The 22,870-nt window shown below is 39.0% G+C and overlaps 2 protein-coding genes across 2 annotated transcripts; both read right to left on the reverse strand.

Annotated features, from left to right (window-relative positions):
- Window positions 1-211: 211 nt before the first annotated feature.
- Window positions 212-12,016, reverse strand: LOC115671943 (DNA-directed RNA polymerase 1B, mitochondrial). Its single transcript, XM_030593643.2, has 19 exons — window positions 11,119-12,016; window positions 10,325-10,552; window positions 10,096-10,229; window positions 9,894-9,960; window positions 9,710-9,768; window positions 9,353-9,470; window positions 8,994-9,107; window positions 8,770-8,901; window positions 8,259-8,675; window positions 6,481-6,531; window positions 5,712-5,782; window positions 4,817-4,901; window positions 3,921-4,073; window positions 3,771-3,845; window positions 3,080-3,169; window positions 2,943-2,990; window positions 2,559-2,673; window positions 2,372-2,475; window positions 212-1,097 (listed from the first exon to the last, which is right to left on the reverse strand). Exons 1-19 carry the CDS (start codon window positions 12,010-12,012, stop codon window positions 987-989), a joined length of 3,066 nt encoding a protein of 1,021 aa, XP_030449503.2. The 5' UTR covers window positions 12,013-12,016; the 3' UTR covers window positions 212-986.
- A 1,351-nt stretch (window positions 12,017-13,367) lies between these two features.
- LOC115671918 (heat shock protein 90-5, chloroplastic) lies at window positions 13,368-21,703 on the reverse strand. The gene is made up of 19 exons (XM_030593616.2): window positions 21,303-21,703; window positions 20,809-20,882; window positions 20,551-20,676; window positions 20,364-20,457; window positions 20,172-20,255; window positions 19,906-20,049; window positions 19,086-19,202; window positions 17,632-17,679; window positions 17,468-17,548; window positions 17,189-17,293; window positions 16,974-17,114; window positions 16,309-16,401; window positions 15,965-16,042; window positions 15,625-15,879; window positions 14,834-14,936; window positions 14,543-14,717; window positions 14,359-14,464; window positions 14,016-14,105; window positions 13,368-13,921 (listed from the first exon to the last, which is right to left on the reverse strand). The coding sequence occupies exons 1-19, from the start codon at window positions 21,573-21,575 to the stop codon at window positions 13,706-13,708; spliced, it is 2,403 nt and encodes an 800-aa protein (XP_030449476.1). The 5' UTR covers window positions 21,576-21,703; the 3' UTR covers window positions 13,368-13,705.
- Between the last annotated feature and the right edge of the window lie 1,167 nt (window positions 21,704-22,870).

Consider the following 22,870-nt stretch of genomic DNA (forward strand, 5'->3'; position numbering starts at 1 on the left):
TGAAGTGCAAAGGTTATACATTTCAAATCGAGAAGGGGCTTATTACTCTTTGTACAAGAGTAATCCGTGGCAAAATGCGGAGTGCAAGAATCACACTGGATTAGCCAATTCAATTAGCACATCCGCATTTAATGTAGTTGGAGGAAGCTTTATATGTAATGTTGAAACAAAAACTGGAGACTAATCAATTCTCATATCACAGTGGAAACAAATCGAAATGGGGCTACGACATTCAAGATTCTTGTATTCTCTGTGCATGGCAGTAATGCCTCGTATCAAAATCTGAAGGCAATAGAATGTTCGCAAAGAATATAGATCACAGGTACCTATCAAAAGTTGGTACACTAGTGTTTCCATTAAAAAGAATGGTACAATAATGAAAACTTATAAAATATCACCTACGACTTGGTGAGAAATCCATCTGTTATTTTCCGCCATCATCTGCAGGAAACAAGTATAGGACCGTCTGTCCATAGCAGTAATCAATTTTTACATACCAGTAGGATCCTTCAATCAAGTCCATCTGGTTCAATTCCTGGATCATTTGCAACACCACAATCATCTTCGAGAAGTATGAGCTTTCTTTGAAGTTGCTCATGACTGATTTCGTCAAATTCCGATTGCAGACCAAGCATGTCAAAGTGGCACTGGAGTTCTTCACGGATAACCCCTGCGTTATGCAACATCTTGCATCCCTTGAACCTCCGAGAACCTTAGGTCCAACAGGGATAGAAGTGAACTTCGATATTCGAGCTGGAAACATGAAGATCCTTCGAACGCATTTTCTGTATCTTCCCGGACATATATACAAGGATGTCATCATGTACATTCTTCATGAGGCCACATTTTGGCCTCCTTTCCTCTCTACCTCGATTATGTGCAAAGAAATTGCATCACAGGCCTTCAACCAAATGCCAAACTGCTGTCGCCTTCACTTGAATGACAGAGTTGCTAAGAACAAGTGATAACAGTACACGTGCCTTGCTTTAGTTGAAGAAATAAGGGGACTTCAGGACCTCTTTTAGATCAAAGTCTCCTCTCTCAGGCAATGGAGGGAAATGTGATTCGGGAAAAGATTTCTGAAAACTCTCCAACAACTGCACCCACAGACCCAAAGAATAAAAAGAGAATCATGATATACGATACACGGTGTTAGTCATGCCTCTAATATGCTCTTTTAACTCTACCAAAAGGAATGCACCCACAAATCGGGGTGCATTTGCTATTCAGAAAACTAGAAGCCTGAAACACTAAACCTTCGGAAGATCTAAATGAGAATATACTAAAACAATTATTGTGTTAAATGAAACAGATAAAAAGCATGTTCTAGTTGTAAGAGGACCTGCAATTGTATCTCAAAAGAAACCTTCTAAACACATCAATGTCAGTCATTGATGCTAGTTAATCCCAACCAAAAAGGGAAAAACAAAAAATACAGTCAGTTCCTGGTATCAAACTTCCCCACTGTTTTGGTGGCTTGCTATATAGAAAGATGCTGAGGAAGAATACTTTTTGCAATTTTATCCAAATGTCCATCTAAGTGGTCTCTGATAATAAATAGCTACATATCCCTCCTTCCAGAATAATTTACATGACACTACTACCGTTGTGCTGCATGATACATAACTATAAACTTTCAATCCAAATGTTCCATTTAAATCGTCTTCCAATCTGATTATCAATAGCTACACATCCAACTTTCCTGTAAAATTTACATGACACTACTTCTACGATTGTGCTGTATGTTACATAACTATTAACTTTCTCAAATTCCATAACTGAGCTATCTGATTTCACCATACCTGATAATTCCAGAGAAATTGACAGATATGAATGCATAAAAACGAACATGCACTTTTTTTTTGTTAACGAACATGCGCTTACATGTAGTAAGCATTGTTTACCAAAGTTCGAAAAACAGGACCGGTGGATGGACTGTTCAATTGATAGACCAAATGTTTAACTCAACTGGTCCATCAGCTTTCGTTTCAACTGCTGATTCATGGTGACATAACTAAAAGTGCTAAAATTGTTTGGGATCCCATCACAGTATTGCAAATATAAGATGGAAGAGTGAGCTTTACCCAACCTGGATCAACAGAAATTCAATTTTTTGACATTCTCACTTATTGCTTTTACTTTACCTACTGGAAGTTATATGTATAATATTTTCAACAATTTAGAAGCAATTTATGTTTTGTGCCAGGGTACTCTGCCCATTTAAGTAGTCACAAGTCTGATATTGATTTTAGCACCATTTATTCATACAACATACATAAAACTGCGAAAAACAGAAAGGAAGAAATGCCAATATGTAATAAACATTATAAGACAGCATTTCAGGATCGTTGAAACTGGGAAAGGTACTTACATTCTCGAGTATAGGTGCCTCATACAGTTCAACAAACTTCTCCCTCAGAATCTTGTTCATTTCATCAACATCGCATGCATGCGTCCAGTAAGAATCATGGACTCCTGTCACCAGATTGCCGGTAAAGAATAAGAATAATTCTCACAGAGGTTCAGAAATCCACAAAAAATAAGTAAATATGTAAGACCTGCAAAGTTTAAGCCAGCATCTTTGCATGCAACAGCAGTCATCATCATGTGTGAACCATCAAGGGAGTGGACAAAGTTCGGAGGAAAAGCCGTCCTCTGCCGCTTTACCATGACCTGGGGAAAATTACAAAAAAGAATATTACATTTCACTACAGATTGTTTCATATGAATGTTTTTAAATTAAATCACAGTTGAAAAGGAGTTTTTGCAACAACCTATTGCATGGCCAGGCAATTTAAAAGGTTCTTTAAAATAGCATGCTTGACATGTGGGGTCAACGTTCACAATGGTGCCAGATGCGGGAAGCAGCTCATGTACATTTACTGATGGCAAGCCACTTAATTCTAATTGAAAAGAAAAAGGACACACTACACCTCAATTACCTTATCAGTTTCTCTTTGTAGCGTCAACACCTGGAGGGAAGTTTTAATCTGCATGCAATTCAAGGATAGTTTGTTTATTCGTAACTGATTAATATATATGGAACTGTCTGTAATAAAACATTCCTTCATAAGATTACCAGATGCCTTCCTAGCTGTCTATAGGGTTGTACGACAGGCAGTCCCAGAGGAGTGGTCCACCTCACTGGCTTATTCTCTGAGGCTATTACCTGTTGAAATTGGAGTTCACTATCAGCACTAAAAAGAAATATCACCCAAACTAACAAAAACATACATGTACTGAAAGCAAGAAAAAGTCTTGATTAAGAAATGCAACATGAAAACGAGAGCATATATATATATATATATATATATATATATATATATATATATATATATATATATATATATATATATATATATATTACAACTTGCTTGTAATTGGAGGATCTTCTACTATGATTTACAACTTGCTTGTAATTGGAGGATTGTCGTTATTTTTTTTCTATTGTTCTTATCAGTGCTTTTAACAGCTGACTAAATTGATTGATGTAATTGACACATTAATGACCAATATATCAGTTCAACACAAGAACACTAATGAGCGTTTGTTCAACATAGACAAACCAAAGAAAAAGAAGAAGTCTATAACCGCCAACCAAATTATTTTACATTAATCTCATCTTGGCTCATGAAAATCTACTTCATCTACTTTGTGTTTTATTCTCCACCGGACTTCTTTTTTTTTTTTTTTCAGGTCAAATTCTCCATCGGACTTCAAGCAGATATTAAATGGCAATGAAAGCTGTGAAATCTGCATGCAGCGCACACCTTAGCACATTCCCCCAACCAGCCCATAATGCCTCTTGCAGCTTCAAACATCTCTCCCAAGGCAGTCAATGTGGTCTGCTCATGCATAAAATCTCAGAGAAACTGAAAATTCATTGAAAAGACAACCCTTAAAGTGTGAGATTCACTTACTTTTGCAACATAGCAAGATACAGAAAACAGCTCATCATCATCTGCAATAGCATCGCGTTCCTTCAACCTCCTCTTGATTTGGTCACGAGCACCAACATAGGTGACTCCGTAAACTGAAGTCATCACAGTCTGCTTTACCAATTTTCGGTCTACCTGAAATAATTCAAGTCATGGTGAGAAACTGTTGGTCTTAGCATTTAGCAGAACAACACCAAGAAATTTAGAAAACGAGAATAGCCTGTTCATAGACTTCTTAAACATCATTGAACAATCATATCAGGCAATTACTTCAACAGTGCGACCTGATCCTATAAGCAGAGAGGCATCCAGTCTCGCAAGTCATTCATAAAGGTCTCCCAGGAAATTCCTTCACAGAGTCATAAAGGAATATTTACAATTAATTATTTTCTTCTCATTTTCCACTAAGTTAAATGTTTGTGAGGTTGGGATTTGAACCCTTAACTGCACATCAGGCTGTCCCCAGACTCCCCCGTCTCTTTCCCGCCTCTTGAAAGCTCAATGGCTTAGATTGTGACTAAGTCCTTAAACATTCCATTGGTTTTCAATGGGTCCATTGGCCTTAGTTATTCATGGCACAGCTGACATCTGGTGCCCAGCTTTCCATGAGAAACTGTTGTCGTTGGATTATGGTTTCTTTTCAACAATGTATGCAACTGTTTGCATTTCCACCTATCGTAAAACATGAATAAAATGTCTACCGGATGAAAATAGAAGATTGAGGTTTTTTGGGCGATATAAATCTCCACACATCCATCAAAGAGACCGGATCCTGATTTTATTAATCTAACTTCTAGTTTGTCCAAGTGCATTGCTTCAACTAGTGTTCCCTGCTCAAACCTTGGTCCAGCCATTTCAGAATCATGAACCCATGATACCTGATTGATTAATCGCCTAGCATAACGAGCATTTGGATTTGTTGCAGGGTCTTTCTCCGCATCCCTCTGCATGATATCAACAACCCTGAGACATGAAAAGAATGGGATGTAAGATTGACCTAACATTCGTATTGGTCACAATAAAATTTTGTCCCGATTATGACATTTATATCGAAAGAATACTTAGCAACAGTCAGACAAACTGCAGAATGTCTGGGTGAACCAGGAAAGGGAAAATATTAGCAAACAGAATAAAAGCAACACCAACATCGATATAGGCATTTTCAGTGATGTTTGGGAGTGCTTCCAAAGAAAAGTGGGTTTCTTCTGAAAAGATAGAACAGCTCGCAGTACAGTATTCTATAAACTCTCAAAAGCAATAGCAGTTGGAAGCTAAAATAATAAAACTAATTTTCAAGAAACAATTAGGGGGTGGTTTTGCAATTTCCCGCTCCACAATTGCCTTACAAGCCGATCATTATAAAAGCACTTTCTATAACCATGGCATTTTGAAATATCATCTGTTAAAACCTTTTTATAGACACACCTACAGCACAACAAAGTATCAAAGATATCATAGTAACCCCGAATGGATACCTTTCCCCGATGTCACCACTGTTGGCAAAAGGAATCTCATTTTAGATCTTTATATTGCCATCTGAGATAACTCTAGTCGTAGATGTGGTTCTTGCTATACTCACAAGATCATGCTTTTAAAAGGTTTTTGCTTGTCCTATCTATAAGATTGCCAAGTTCAGGGGCCCCTGAAATAGCACCTCCAACTTATTTGATCATTGATGAAGGTTTTGAACATCATCCTAACTCATTAACCTTGGCCTATTTCTACAGTAGTCATCGACCTCATTGTTGAGAGAGAGAGAGAGTGAGAGAGAACCTGGAAGCAATTTCTGAGTAAACATCTGCAGGTTTGTCTCCAGCGACCAGGTTCACAGCAGCAGCTCCCAACTACAAAATAAAGTGGTATGTCTTCATGGAAACGCATCCAGATGAACAGGACCAAATAACATATTATATAGATCATAGAGCACAATCAAAGCCTTTTCCGTATCACAGTCATTGGCTACTTATCCAAATTTGGTAAAGAATAAGTACAAATTCCACAGAAATGAGCTCGTTTTATACGACAGCTACTACATACTCTAGGGAATGAAGACTGGACTGAAGACAAGGTTATGTGGTACTCCAAATTCAATAAGAACATTACATGATTGAGAGCAAGGCATTTCCGAATCGTCTCTGAAGTTGATTGTGATGGACAAGTAGATGCATAATACAATAAATAGCATTAGGAACTACCGTGGAAAGCACAGAGTGTGTGCTTCAATTAGGAAAATCTCTTGATTTGTTGCATTAGGTGCCTACATATGATAAATCCAACTGCAAACTCTAGATACTTCAAATTGAAGTGTATAAATTGCACAGAAGCATACGTGGTACAGTTTGTGATGTACAACACAATGCCCTCAAACAAACAGTTCAAGTTAGAACTTCATACAAAATTCACTTTAGAAGAGATACAGCTAGTGCCAGCCATGAAAATCAAAACGCATGACCACTGGTGGGTCTCAGGCAAGGACAATATGGAAGTATGGCATGAAAGATACTGTAGTCTTTAAGCAAAGAACATTAAAAGATCTTCTTACCTTATCCCTCCCTAGTGCAGCATAATGTTGCAAGCCATTGCATGAACCATCCTTGTACCAAGAACATCCCAGTTTAAGTTGTGTATATGTAGCAAAACACAAAAGTTTATACTATACTATATAATCAGATCAACTTTCAACTTCAGTGGACAGACTGACAATATATTGATTTGTACACAGCCAGACAAGAATTTGAATGTAACGAAAACATTGATGCCATGAACAAACTAGTGATTGCCACTTAAGCTTAGGAAGAATACTATAGAATTGCAAGAAATTTCCTCACAAAATTGCAGTACATGCAACCAGATGTCAATACACTCAATATGGCTAAGCCGAGAATATTTTCCACTATCAATATAAAAGAATGGATATTAATATGAATAAAGGTAGCCACACTAAGAATAACAGACAACGCCAGCACCGTGTTAAGATAAAGAATATTCAGTCAAATGAAACTTAGATATCAAGATGCTTAAGTAATATAGAGAGATGTGGCTCTATGGTAAGGGTTTCTGGATGGCTTATGCAGTTACCAGTTTGATGCATTATAATAATGCCATGGCCTTGTGATATCAAATTGGACTGCAATTTCATTGTGAACGAAAAGAAACTAATATCGATTGACACAACCACTACTGAACTACCTACCCCTTATTGTCTGTCAATTCAGCAACATGCAACGAATTTTCCCTCAAGTCTGCTCGAAATCTCAACTAAGTTTCTCCAAACCAGAGAGAGTTGATGCAGAATGCCTAAGAGATGGTTTGAAGACCTCTGGAAGGAGTGTTAAATTAGGAAAGATAGATTCGATAATTGACCAGAAGTTTATTCTTTACATATTTGGAGTTAAGTTTCCAATTTCAGTTTTAGTAGGACATTAAGTTTCCTATTTCAATTATGTTTCTTGTTTATAGATTCTCTATTTCTAATAGGAGTAGAACGTTTGAGAGTCTATATAATCTTTCGGTTCGATAGAGAAGATGTACAATTAAACTTTGTAAGAATTTGCTTCGGGATTGAGTGATGCAATTCTTCTCTTAAGCGTGATGCTTAAGAAATCCTAGGTATGATGCTTGGGAAGCTTTCGGTTTAAGCCTAAAGATTTATGCTTCACTATGGGACACTATGTCCTACACCACTAAAAAAGTTTCTCCAGTCAAAGTAAGTGCCTTGGGGTTCTTTTTCATTGGTAAGTATGAAGAAAATGACTAGAAAAAGAATTTACCAAGATCTTTAGCACCTAACTCATATGAAGATCTAATATACAGCAACAATTATTATTTGGCACGTGTCATGCCGATTCGAATAAGGTCCGTCGTACACTGCAATATTTTGGAATTATATCACTGGTGTAACTAACTATTCCTCCATCTCGATGATATTTTTTTTATTATACTTATGCTCCAAGATTCCAGAATGAAACACTTTAATGAGTTCTAGACACTGCACAGATCACAACTGCATATGCCATCAAATCCAGCTGTCTGTTGAAGTGAACTTGCATCAACAGAAAGGCTGGATCTAAAAGTTTGCAGTATTTTCATTTCAGAAAGAACTCATTCCCACTCACAAACAAATAATTTCCATTAAACATCTGGCGAATAGTTCACTAAACTCAATGCACAGCTATAAAATCGTTTACACGGACAAATTATCATGACTCAACACCCAATTACCCACATAATTACATAGATCCATAAAAATATGTGCAGCATACAAAGTCTTGAACCTCAATACTCATTAAAGCAATATGTTATCTGTTCTTAATTAAGTACCTGGTGAATGGGCATATGTGAAAGATATGCCTCGGGAGAAAAGCTTCGTAATGCTTCTGTAAGATTAATACATACTGCCAAGCATTGAAAAGGGTCCTCTGCTTTCAACCACCATCGTCTTCCTTCAAGAGGCCTATCTGCAGAATCGAATATCTCATCTAAATGCTTTTCAGTGAATGCAATTCGACCCTCATAGGACTGCTTGTCCACACCAGCAGCATACAGATTTGCCAATTGTATCTTTAGCCAGCGTAAGCCAGACTTTCCTAGAGGGCGTCCCTCAGCAAACTCAAGAATGCCTCGACACAGATCAGAGCCAAGATGGTTTAAATATGGATGCATTGGGTATGCACGACCACGGAAATCAAGGCTGTGCGGGTAAAAAAACCCCTCTTCATCCTTCATTTTGCGTGCCACCTTCTCCCACCAAAAGCAAAATGATAAGAAGTATGCCAGATGTCTGGATAATCAATGATGAGTGGTGAACTCAATTTGCAGGTGAGATTCTTACCGCCAATTTAAGTTCAATATCACAACGCTGTGAATGTCTCTCAGTGTTTTCCTTTTTCACGGTTTTTACTTTCCATTTCCACTTTCGCAATAGCGACTCATCATCTGTGTCCGGTTTTTCTGGCAAGGGAACCTTCATCAAGGAAATGAAAAGGGAAGATTAATATCTAAGTATGATTGAGCTCATAAAAAGGTAGATAGAAAAGGTGAACAAGTGTAACACACATCTTCACGATCAACTAGGCCTCCCAGATGACCTCCATTAGCCCAGATCCTGTCAATGACAGCAAGTACTCTTTTGTTTACCCTCCATTTGGTGTTTCCAAGGGTATCCAGGGCCTGATTCACAGGATTAAAACAGGAAACAATAACTAAATAGAGATCTCAACAGATTAAGACTTTGTTAAAAGAGTAGCTGTCCCTCCGCAAAGGGGATGATAAAGGTATTTTGAGAAAGATTGGTATTTGCCAAGCAAAACAGAAGCAGAAGCATTCAAGGTTCTCAGATGACAGATACCAGGCTGGGCTTGTGTAGAGAGAATATTCCTGAAAGAGACTAAATAAGAAGTCTTTTAATTCCGTACCTCAAAAACGCGTTGTAACTGATTTGTTGGTGTCCTCTTGATAGTTTCACGTTGTTGTCTCGCCCCATGCGTACGCATAACATAGGATGGTAAAAAGAAATATGCTCCTTTGTCATAACTGGAGAAACATTGGCATTAAGAGAAATAACAATTAACAAGCAACAATCAGCACAGAACTCTCAACGATGACGTTCATGCAAATAAATTTATAGCATAAAACATTATGTCCAAATGGGCTCATCTTTACTAAGAAAGGGCGAGGAGAAATCTACCCCTTTCCCTTTCTACAAAATTGAAAGGGAAAAATGACAGGATATTGATTGTTTAACTTGGAATGCTACAATTATAGAATCTTACCCTGTCCATTGTACTGGCGGCACCAACATGGGCATATAAGGAATCACCATATGCCTCGCCTATCATAAAAAATTACCCGTCACTAATTTCAATTACTAAAGACACCTCAAGCTTCACATTCAAAATTACTGAAGAAAAGATATGCAGCCACGTGAAAATTTTCTAGAGGTAGTGTTGTTCTTACACTTCTCTCAAGACCCCTACGAACCAGCGGGTCACATTCAATAACTCCATATCTCCTGCTACCTTTCCTAGAAAAAGGACCTCCAAAGTATTAGTACAAGCACGTGCAACACACACACACACACACACACACATATATATATATAGAGAGAGAGAGAGAGAGAGAAGGGAGGAGTGGGGGTGATTTTTGAAAGCGTTCTTACTGAGCATCTTTTGTTAGCGTCTTAAGGACATGTGTGAATGCAGGACGAACGTCAGGTGGCCCATCTCCTAATTGATCTATTGGTGGTTGTATATAGGCAGTTTCCATCAATAATTGAATCAGACGACAGCCAATCTGGAAATCACAATAATCAGCATCCATTAGCAAGGAAAAGGACCTTCACACTTAGTACTTAAACAGGAGATTTCTTCGGATGAAACTACATAGACCTTGACATGGTTTTCCTGACCCCAAGGCTTTGACTCATCCTGTGCCTTCACTAACCCCCTTACTTGGAACACCTTCTGCTTTTTCATCAGAGTAGAAACCCTTTTTCTTAGCTTTTCCTGTTCTTCATTAGGCTGACCTTCAGATGTCTGAAGATCAGATTCACCTTCAAGATCCTTACTTTTTGCGGATTTTTTCTTTGTCTTCTCCAAAAACTTTTGTAGCATAGCCTGTTCACACAAAGATGATCAAAGTGACATCCAACCACCGTATCGGCCCCTGGGTGTCAGAATGATGCCCCAACCAACTAGAAGGAATATGACTTGTCTTTTGCATTCCGACAGCTAGACATGATTTAATGATAACAAGCGATGAAACGACGGCAAACTAGAGAAAAAGATCCTTTTTCTCCTGGACTGGTTCGGTACATGAATCTAATTGTTGCAATGCACCCTAAATTACTAATCACGATATCCAGACAAAATTAGAAGAATTATAGACTGCCAAGCGATGACACTCTTCCAAAGGCTTGTCAACACCAAAGCTTTGCCTTTCAACATTTGAACATATCCCAACATCAATTAGTCTTATGCAATAGATTCTGACTGCAGAAATATTACACCAGTGGGAAATTGTGTATATAAGTACGATATAGCAATTTCTTGGAGAACAATCTCCTATTCTATTTTTTTTTTTGGCCAGAGGAAACTTTAATCTCATATTGTTTGTACCTAATTTTTTCTCTTTTCCCCCTTCAGCACTAATTAAGTCGCATAACATTATTTCACACACACACCTCATTTTCAATGGCTTCACCAATCTGGCAAGCAGCTTGAACAACCCTGCAGCTGCCATTCCCTCCATTGGTAGACAGCAAGAGTCCCATAAGCTTGTGCATTGTGATCACAGCCATCATATCCGCCGGCAACTGATCGATAAATGGAGCATGAGACGGCTTCGCCTTCTTTTTTCTGCAAAGCTCCTGCTCGGCCGCTATAGCATCCCTCAAGGGCTCGAACCAACCGAGGAACAGCGACTTCACGTACGGCAGGTTGGGCGCCAGCTTCTGCTCGCACATGTCCGTCAGGAGCTCTTGATACTCCCTCGCCGCGTCCTCCCACGCCTCGGTCTCCATCTTGACCTGCCTCTTCTTGAGCATGAAGTATTTGGACAGTCCCATCCCGCCCATCCTCTTCTGCGGCTGCGGCTGCGGCTGCGGCTGGGGCAGCAGCCACCGCTGAAGATCGGGAGAGACCCCAACGTGCTTCTTCATCTCCTCCATCAGCTCCTGGATCTCCTCGGATCCCGAGAGCTCCTCCTCCGTGGTCGAGACGATCGCCTCCGCGGCGCCGGCATAGCTCCTCCAGCGGCCCAGGGGCTCGGGCGCCGCGAAGCCGACCTTCCGCGGGGGCGGCGGCGGCGGTGAGAGCCATGAGCGGAGACCCTTTTGAGCCGCCGGTGCGAATTTATTGGAAAAATTGGAGCTTGGTGGGGGAGGTAACAATGGAGCGGAGGCAGGAGTGGAGTTGAATTTCCTGGGAGGAGCTCGCCTGGCCAAGTTCCTCCACATTCTGTCTTTTCCTCGTACTTGGGTCGAATGAATTGAAATTGAAAGCAGCTCGAAGAAGCAGAAGAAGGAAGGCAGGAAGGAAGGGAGGCTGTGACGCCGCCTCTCTCTAAAACCCTGCATAAACCTATGCTCCTCGTTTTCATGTCTCTTCAAACCCACCCAAAAAAGAAAAGCGAACAAAAAAACAAAACGTTGTCGGAAATATAAGCCATGCGACGTCGTTTGGCAATCTCTCTAGTCTCGGGGAAATTGTTCAAAAAGTCATAAGATGATTGCATTTTTATCAATTCGGTCATAAACTTTTCAGTTTTACCAGTTGAGCCCTTTAACTTTTTGATAATTGAGTTAATCTAGCCAATTTTGGCCGGCAGATCTTGGTAAAGACAGCCTTGCTAGTCGCAGGCGATAAGGCCATGGCCGCCTTTGCTCGCGGGGCGGCGAGACTAGCTACCCCTCGCCCAGACCATTGTGTCTCGCCAGGGCCTCATCAGCCGCGAGTGAAGGCATCCATGGGATCGCCGCAAAAATCTATGACCTCCCCCACGTCTGGGCAAGGTTGGGCGAGGGCTGCGACCCTCGTCGGCCACTAAAGAAGAGAAGGAGGAAGAAAAAAAAAGGAAAAAAATCAAAAAATATTAATATATTATTAAAAATGTTCTCAGCCGACATCCATCTCGGCAATTTCTGGCTAAAATTAGTTGAATAGATTCATTTGGCAAAAGGCAAAAAGGGTAAGAACTCAATTTGTAAAATTAAAAGGTTTAGAATAAAATTGACAAAAGTGTAATAAATTTAAAACTTTTTGGATAATTTTCTTCTCTAGTCTCTATTCTTCTATTCATAAATTTCTTTTAACTTCCAAATTTTATATTTTTTTATAATTCTAATTCTAATTCTTAACATTAAATTTCATTTTTTCTTGTTGTGTTATTACGACGGTCTTTTTTTCATTTTTAGCAAACCCATATATGTGTGTCCATTTTTGCCAATTTATTGTACAATAAGAACTGAAGTTCTAATTTTCAAAAATAATCTCCACTCCTCATAAAGGTTCTTAAGTTAAACATGACCGAAGAAGTTTAACATGAAATTTAAGAAATTAAGAATTCATTGAAAAGTCCATGTATTAGTGTTTTCTTTATTTTGAGGAGATACTTGCCTCTTCCTTTTTCTGAAAACCATTCCATATTAATTTTTAAAATAATAATAAATATGTGAAATCTTCAACAAATTCCCATCAATGACCAGCTTCTCACTCCCCTTTTTGAATCCACTCGTTTCATTTTTGGCAAGAACTCGGCTCCCTAAATCTACATCTGTATAATTTAAGGTAAAAATACTCTCTTTTTCCCAAAGTAATTCCACATGAAAAAGTGAGCGTACATGTAGCAAATTTGGTAAAATAAGATGCTGTTTCCAATGAAATTAGAATAGGAGATCGAATAATCATAGGTAAAGTGCATAGAACCATATCATGCTTAAGATGAATCCTCAATAATCTCATCAAGATCATTGGTGAAAGCACCATGGAAATTTTTAAATTCTTCCAATAGGCCAATAAGTACCTAAAGAAGATACATAAAGTTCCCCAAACAGACATTACCAATAACAAAATTTCATAGGCCATTAAAATCACCTAACCTGTGGGAGAACAAGTGGAGGCCAACACAATTTCACTAGTCTTTGCCTAACCATAAATTGTAATAAATCTCTTATTTGCCTTCTTACTTCCACACCACTTTGGTCCAAAGTGGCACAGTTTTGCCTAAGAGTGTAGTATTTCCAAAAATTTCTCCAATCTAGAGATCCTCTCTTAGTCATTCCAAGGATCACTCTCGGTCCTTACTTCCGAGGGCTCTACCACCTCAGCCTCGGCGACCACAGGCTCTGCAGCGCTCGATTCAGTGGAACCATCCTCTGACGACTCCGTGGCTTCTTCTCCTTCTTCTTCCAGTCTCCCCCATCTACCGCCGAGAGCCATCGCCATCATCTCGTATATCTTGTTCCCCAACTCGGCTGGGCTGTCAGGCTGTTTGATTGGGCAAAGAGGATGGAGAAGGTTAAGAGATAGCAACATGCCCAAATGACTCAAAAGGAAGGAGGAAGACGGAATATGAGCTTACAGTAAATCCACTGGAGATTAGCGCGGTATCATATAGGAGGTCAACTGCTCTCTTGGCATCCCCGCTGTCTGGCGCATTCTTGCAGGCAGCCTGCAATCAAAATTACCAGAGTCAAATTTCTGGTCTTTGTACATATAAACTAGTCTCGCATACAAGAAAAATGAAAAGAATGGTTGCTTTTCCTTCTTGTCTAACTAGATTTAGAGAGAGCATAACAAATGGAGTCGGTATGTTTGAAAGTAAACTTGATCTCCATAGTTCTTAGCAAGAGAGATGAATTCTTCGGGATTAACTTGAATTGGTCATCAGAATGTATGAGCATTCAATAAAAGAGCAGTCTTACATTTAGGTCTTTAACAATGGGGTGATCGGGGTTGATCTCCAATATTCTTCTGCCCCTCATGAATTCCAAACTTGAAGTGTCCCCAAGAGCCTGAGCTTTCATCAACCTGCAAACAGAGAAATCAGCCCACCTCCTCACATACAATGATACTGAAAATTGAGACTCTTTCAGATCATACACCAACCTTTCCATATTAGCAGACCATCCAAACTTTCCAGAGACAAGAACACAAGGAGATGAGCTCAACCGCTTTGAAACTTGTACTTTAGCCACTTTATCCCCAAGTTGTTGCTTTATCCAATCGCACAGCAGATTATACTCTTGTTTGGTCTCCCTCTCCTTAACCTCGTCCTCATCACCTAACATGAGTAGGAGTCGATATAATACCAAAGAATCCAACTCCTAATAAAGAGAAGCTAAGACAGAGAAAGCGCACCAAAAATAGTTTAAACACATAAATAGGGCAAGCACTAACCAAGCTCCAAGTCTTCCTTGCTAATATCGACAAACTTCTTCTCTTTGTAGGTCTGCAGATTCTGAATGGCAACTTCATCGATAGGCTCAATCAGGTAAAGAACCTGCAGCAAAAGTAGCATAAGCAATCTTTAAAAGGAGATGGAACAAGGAACGAACTGACGGAGACAAAGAGATAGAATTCAAAAACGATAAAATCTAGATGAGGAAGGGCCCACGAGGAGGAGGAGGATGGAACAATGAAAAAGGAAGAAAAGACCCTGCTCATGGTACCTATCCATTACTTGAGAGTTAGATTTTCCGCTTATGATGAAATATCTGCAAGCGTTACTTTTTTTCTCACTGAAGTGTTACCACAGGTCCATAAATCTAAAGAGTAATCTCCACTACCACTATGGCAGTCCAAGACCGGACTGCAAATCAATTCATCAAGTTCCCAAACTTATCAAGGGGAAAAAAATGACGTCCAATTGCTGCCCAGATTATTCAATTGATATTGATTAAATCAACACTATTGCAATTGCAAAAAGAAAAAATGTTTGGGGGAGAAAATTAAAATCTTTAGAAGGAAACAAAATACTGCATCTTCCTATTCTCGAAAAAGTAAGAGTTAGTCAACCAGAGATGTTCGACCAAAAAACAAACCAGAGATGAAGTGAAGACTAAACGCTCCCCATCCCCCTTATTTTATCATATATATAGTGCCATTTCTTTTATCAAGTCCACTGCATCAGAACAAAAGAACTACTAGATAAGGTTCAATGACATTACAAGCAAAGACCAGGTACTTACCTCAATATCCTTTTGAACCAACTTTTCCAAGAATGGAGCACTCTTTGCACTCTTCAAGCTGTCTGTTGCCAAATAATAAATGGCATTTTGCTTTTCACCCATGTTTTCAACATAATTGTCCAAGCTCATCAACTCCTCCTCACTTTTGGAAGTATAGAATCGCAACAGAGGTGTTATGCGTTTATGATTCCCTGAATCCTCAATGCATCCCAATTTCAAAAATCTCCCAAAGTTTTCCCAAAATTTTTTGTAGTCCTGAAAGCACATGAATCAAAGTTTTCAAAATGCGGCAAGCAAATCCAACAAATAGATACAAGAGAAATCTCTAATTGCTTCCCACCTCCTTATCTTCACTTTCTGAAAGCTCTTGAATCATGTCGAAAGTTTTTCTTACAAGTCTCTTCCTCATTATTCTTACCTGCAAACAGAGCGAAAGAGACAGATGGCAACTTATAGATGCTGAAATTGAACCAATCCGGAGAATATAATGCTCGTTGTTTTCACAGGGAGTTGACAAAATACTATGCAAGCATAACATTGTACTGAATAAGTAGGAGCCAGCTGTCTGCACAACCAACCAAATGACATGTGCACGTAAAAGTCTCTTGAGTAAGTGGGAGCTGACAAATCCATATGTAACACAACAATACAAAGAAACAAAAAAATTGACAACTTAAAACTTACAACTCGGCTTTCTTGAAGAATTTCTCGTGAGACATTGAGTGGAAGGTCGTCTGAATCCACCACACCCTTTACGAAGCTCAAGTACCGTGGAAACTGCAAATACAGGATATAAATTATTTAAGTATAATATTTTCTCCCAAACAGAATATTCAGACACATCAGACAGGAAATGATATGGAATCATATCATCATAACATAGATCCAGAATAATTTTATAATGTGGTTATCAACCATCACGCCTTATCTTGAAAACATCGCGCTTTAGCCTTTATGTCCATCATACAGGATGGCTGGGTTAATCTAAATTGAGGCATAATAAGTTTAATCTCTGCTACTTATTAGACAACGCATAAACAGTCCTTAATAAACACAATATCTCAACATAGTAAACCTAAGACCAATCAGCTCATTAATTTATAAAGTGACACAGACAGACAGGAAGGCATAAAGTAGTGGGGGTTTGTGTGTGTGTCTAAGGAGCCATGTGCTGAAACTACTGGAATCAGAAATATAAAGAGAATGTTCGAGAGCTGTTTCATTAAGCAAGCTTTTGCTGAGAGTATAAGAATCAACATGCCAGTGCCAAAGTTATCAAAAACCCCGCACAAACCTGTAGAAGAAAAGGAAGAGTTCCTCTATTTAGTTGAAGCCACGTTAAGACTTACCAGTTCACCATCAAAATCATCAGAAATGAACACACGCTTCACATACAAGCGTATGTTCTTGGTTTTCGGGTTTACTACATCTTCATTGTTGAGAGGTCCCATTCCTGGAATATATAAGACACTCCTGAACTCCACCTCACCCTGCACATATTTTGAGTCAAGCTCCACATGGAGGAGAGTATTCTGCTAGATGAAGGAAGAAGATTATGCGGTACCTCAGTGGTGAAATGAGTGTATGCAAGTGGGTCAAGAAATTCATTGAAAGCCTTCTTGTAGAATTCTTGATAGTCTTCCTTGTCAACTTCTTTGGGGCTCCGCATCTACAGCAGGCAAAGGACTATAGTTCAGCAGGACATTGTTTGCAAGCACATGCTGACATGACACATGAGCAAAGGAACAATACCTCACTCGAAGAAAATTTCAGCAGAAACGAATAATTTCAATAGCATGATAATGTGTTTTCAAAAGAAGTAATAAAATAAAAAACAGTTTACCCATATTGGTTTTGTCTCATTGGCCAATTCCCAGTCCCAGTACTTCTCAGTTTTAGTTGTCTTCTTCTTCTTTTTCTCCTCCTGCTCGAAGAAACAGATCCACTTAAATGTCATAGTAGCAGAAAATGACACCGTATAACATGTATAAATGCTGCATAAATTACATCTGGCTTTTCTTCTTCTCCCTCCTTTGGTGGCTCCTCCTCTTCGACCTAGCCAAATTTAGATGTTGACATCAGTACACGAAATGCCACCATTTTAATCGATGAGAAAAAAATAGCGACCAAAAAAAAATCCATGAGAAAATAGAACTCGCATGAAAGTACTACAGTGACAAAGCCCCTTCTAGCTTAATAGCAAATGGACATCCCTACCTTCTCTCTATGCTAAAACCAGCATAAAAAGTGTAGGTTCAGTTTTTAGTCATCAGGATCGACCAGAAAATTGCCCAATCGGATAATATTGGGCGGTCCACCAAAAGTTGTTGCAGTATAAACAAACGCATTATGGACATTATACACCTATAATTATCAGATGAATTCCTTAAAAAACCCCCAACTTTAGGTCAAGTTCCAAATCTGTCCCAAACTTTTTTTTGTCTTAGAAAAAACCCCAAACTTAGGTCCAATCCCAAATCTACCCCGAACCTTTTTTTGTCTCAGAAAAACCCTCAAACTTTAAGTTCAGTCCCAAATCTGCTCCAAATTTTGTTTTGTGTAAAAAAAATCACCAAAATTCAATTTATTTCAAAAATACACTTCCGTGATCCAGTCCCAACTTGACGTGGCACTTCCACATCGATAACAAATCCACATCAGCAAAGTAATGGGGCAATAGGTACAGACCGACGTCGCATTTCCACTTCGATAACAAATCCAACCCAATAAAAATTGTTAAAATTCTCCAAAATAAAACCATTCTAGGATATGAAAGTTAGGGACGATAACAAATCCACCCGAAAAAACTTTTAATTTTTAGGTTCAGTCCAAATTTGCTCCGAACTTTTCGTTGTCTAAAAAAAAGCCCCATTATTTTGTTGATGTGGATTTGTTATTGACGTGGAAATGCCATGTCCCAAAAAAGCTGGTTCAATACTTCAAAAGTGACGGACATTCTGTCCATCACTACAAAGACCCCTATGGTCATTGTTTCTAGGATCATTTTTATCATGGGGGTATATTTTTGAAAATAAATTGAATTTTGGTGATTTTTTTTTACACATAACAAAATTCGGGACAGATTTGGGACTGGACTTAAAGTTTGGGGTTTTTTCTAAGACAAAAAAAGTTCGGGGCAGATTTGGAACTGGACCTAAAGTTGGGAGTTTTTTCTAAGACAAAAAAAAGTTCGGGGCAGATTTGGGACTTGACCTAAAGTTGGGGTTTTTTTAGAGAATTAGGCCTATAATTATCTAGGCAAATGTATCAGTTTTAGAGGAAATTAATACCAAAAAATTCCTAGTATTATTTCAAATAAAAACAAAGAATTGACTGGCCATTCATGATTCTAACCTTCAATTTCCAAACAGCTCTAAAAAACATAGAGCATCTATTCACCGACTTCAACCCTAGCAAATTCTCGGAAAGAAAAATACACTTTGCATACAAAGGGGACCCACCTCAATCGTCCTCGATTTTTCTTGCCATGTATAGATGGGGAAGGAAACAAACTGCGAATAATTTTTCACCAAACTCTGTATCCTTGTCGGCTCTGAGAACTCGTATTTGTCATCCTCCTGCCACAACAAAAAAATTGATAGAGGGTTAAAATATCATTGCAATCAGCAGTAACTGAACAAATACTTTTCATGAGTCAAAAAGCTAACTGTTAAAAACGATAACAAGGGGAGTATCATATTATTCCCAAGGGACATGAAATAGTAGACAGAGAACTCTATCATTAACTGAATTTAAGATAAAGCAGAACCAATGCCATCACATGCCATCTATTGTTGACATAAAAGTTAGTACCAAGGTCTTTCTCAAGGACAGACAAAGAGATCAAATGTCTGGGATAAAGGGAGAATGTATTGAAACTTTAAACCACGATCATGTGGCTCACTAAAGTAATTCTCCCAGTTACACATATAACCGCCCAAACCAAATTCTGGAAGGACAAAGTCAGTTGGTGTCAATGCACCAAATATGCTTCAAGAAATTAATTTGCACAGAAAAGTCAGAGAATAAAATGCTTTACCTGAATAAGATATCCTTTGACTCTTGAGTACAAATGTATAATAACCTCTTATGTTGACTCCTTAGGCTTTAGTATGATTTATGACACATATTAGATTTAAACGCCAAACTCTTCACAAAACTATTTGTGATAATCGCAGCAAATTCTACAAGCCCAAAATTTAATGGAAACTAATTGAGGTGGACATGTTGATTTTAATGTACAATAAACAAACAAAGTGCGCAATCCAACTATCACAATACCCGCAAGTAAAGAGTAATTTGTGTTCCACGACGAAGAAGTTTCTCAGGATCTGTCTCCTCTTTGATCACATACGAACTGCTATCAGCTACTGCTTCCCACACATACTGCTTATCTGATCTGGGGCTTTTTGTCGAAACAACAACCTACTAGCCAGGAAGAAGACCATTGCCTCAGGAAAATAATCTCAATGAAAATTAAAAACACCATGCCAATGTAAAAGAATTACAAATAAACGAAGGTTTATTAATGGTTAGCTAAAGGAGACCTTCTCAGCCACTAAAAAAGCAGAGTAGAAGCCAACACCAAATTGACCGATCAAACTATTGTCTGGACCAAGATCCTGATTTTCCTGAAAGTATAAGATTAGTGAGTTAGGTTCAAAATTTTGGATATCAATTGTATATTAACCAAACTATCAAATGATGGAGTTCAGGGAGATGGAAAGCGAAACAAGAACCTTCAGAGCCTTCAAGAATTTTGAGGTACCACTCTGAGCAATAGTTCCAAGACAGTCAATGAGCTCCTCCTTTGTCATTCCAATACCAGTATCTCTGAAATCCCATATAACACCATTATAAATCCTATGACTTTCTCAGATACTATAAAATAAAACCATCTTCAACTATAAGCCATAATAGACTTACGTTATCGTGATGGTTCCATTGTCAGGATCTGGTTTGATTCTTATCTCCAAATCACCAGCATCTCCAAGAAGAGCAGGCTCAGTAACACTCAAGAACCTCAACTTATCAAGGGCATCACTAGCATTGCTGATAGAGGGGAAACAAGGAAACCAAATTCGGCCATAAATCACAAATAAAGGCAAAGCTCAAAATCTTCACCGAGAATTTAGAAGTCGCTCCACATAGAAATGAAGATATATGTGTGAGTGAAATACTCACCTGACAAGCTCTCGAAGAAACACTTCCTTGTGGCTGTATAAACTATGGACAATCAAGTCCAACAGACGACTAACCTGCAAAAAATGCAAAGTTTAAATTTATCAGAGCAGAAGCAGAGGGTGCAGTCCTACGCGATTGGAATACAGAAGTCACACTCAATGTGACAAATGCACTGTAATCACAGGTTCATCAAAACAATCAACCAATCATAATACCTTTCAGAGTAAATCCTTGTGTACTACTCTTGTTATTTTAAAATGTTCTACATGCCCATCTCTTTCAGTATTTCACAATGTTCAGCAACAATCACTCCAAAAAAGTAGTCAAGCTTCCACTTTCAGTCACCAACTATGCTCTCAATGTCAGAAATACCGGACATGTAAACTCAAGAAGTCAACTGTGGAATTAAACCACAATTCTTGCTCAGCCCACACCAAACAACCGCAAAAACTCAGAATCCTGCGTGATCAATCAAAAAGCAAGGCGAAACCCACCTCAGCTTGATACTCAAACTGCTCGCCGGAAGTCTCGCCAGCCTCCTTCTCCGCGACCACGGCCTGGAAACGGATTGAAATCCGATTGTCCCTCTTCTCGAGCTTCCACTTCAACCCGCCGGAGGAGAGCCCCCTTCTGAGCCCATTCTGCGGCAGAAAGGCGCTCCTCAAGCTCAAAACTTTATTGCTGTTATTCAGCGAGAACGAAGATGAAGACGGTGGGAGCGAAGCGAGGGAGGTATTGGCCAAGCCTCTGCTCAGTGCCGGAGCCATTTGGGACTCAGAAACCCTAGAGATTATGGTGTAGGAACTGCAAAGTTCTTATCTTTTGAGGTGGGTGTGACAAAGAGAGAGAGGGGGAGAGAGTGAGGAAATAGGAGGAGGGGGGTTGAGGGAGGGCTTAAGAGGAGGAGGGTTCTAGAAGTTGAGACATTGGAAAGGGCGGAGGCTTGCTTGGCAGTATGTCTGTGGAGAATTGTAAGGCCTAGATGCTGCCATTTCAGCTGTGTAACAATATCCTCTTGAAATTTTTCTTTCTTTCTCCATTTTAGGTAAACTAAAAAAAATTATTTGGGTCCTCTCTATGTACGTGAGAGGAGCTCAATGTACGTGAGCTCATTTCATCAATAATTAAATCATTTGTATCTTACTTCATCATCAATGTCTAAGATACAGTAGGCTCACATATTTCAATTGCATACAAGAATTTCTCCAAAAATTGTGTCATTTACTTTACATTTTTTTGGCTTTTTTCTGCAAGTGCAAGGTTTGCTATATTCTAGGATTTACTTGCATCCTTGCACTAAAAAAGTTCATTTGGAAAAAAACATGTTGGTGTATGTTTGGTAATTACTGGATCATTGATGGTCATCCAGTCATGAATATGGGAAATGACAGGTCCCCAACAAATGAATTAGCTAATGCGATTGATTATAATTGGTCTTTGGCCAAAAGACCAGAAGACGTAGCGCTTTGAAAAAAATGACCGAAAGGGAGAACGACTGAATAAGCTTGCACAAAGCTCTTCTTTATTTTTTATTCTTCTGTTTTCAACGTTGGTTGCACAAATCTTTTGATAGTGTGTATGTGTCACGGACCAAATTCTCCCGTGCTCCAGTACTTTGTGAGTAGAGCTTTGTGGTATTGAGATGAAAAGAGAATTATAACTCTAAGGAACTCTGAAAGCGAGATTAGCTTACTGTGCACAAACTAGTCAAGAGTTGATACTGCTCTCCTGATGAGGTCATGGCAAACTGAAATCAGTTGTTGTAACAAAATTTGTTGTATGTCTCGCTCAAGGGGACTAAATGCTCAAACTAAACTAGACGTGGTACGATTCGGTGTGAAGATATTATTCGCTATATTGTTCTTAGGGACAACTATACAATGAAGGCTAACCTTCTCGGCTCACCAGGCGTCACACGAGCTATTTTGCGGCTAAAAAACTGTTGGCCCATGACATATGCATATGGCTCATCTTCTTCACAGCTTGTGCATAACAATTGCAACTCAGTGGCATGTGGATACGTTGGCAGATTTCTTATTTCCATTGAAGAGAACCAAATGCG

Source organism: Syzygium oleosum, unplaced genomic scaffold (assembly GCF_021117445.2).
Source record: "Syzygium oleosum isolate NSW1041296 unplaced genomic scaffold, Sole_v2.1 Sole_v2.03, whole genome shotgun sequence".
Taxonomy (NCBI): domain Eukaryota; kingdom Viridiplantae; phylum Streptophyta; class Magnoliopsida; order Myrtales; family Myrtaceae; genus Syzygium; species Syzygium oleosum.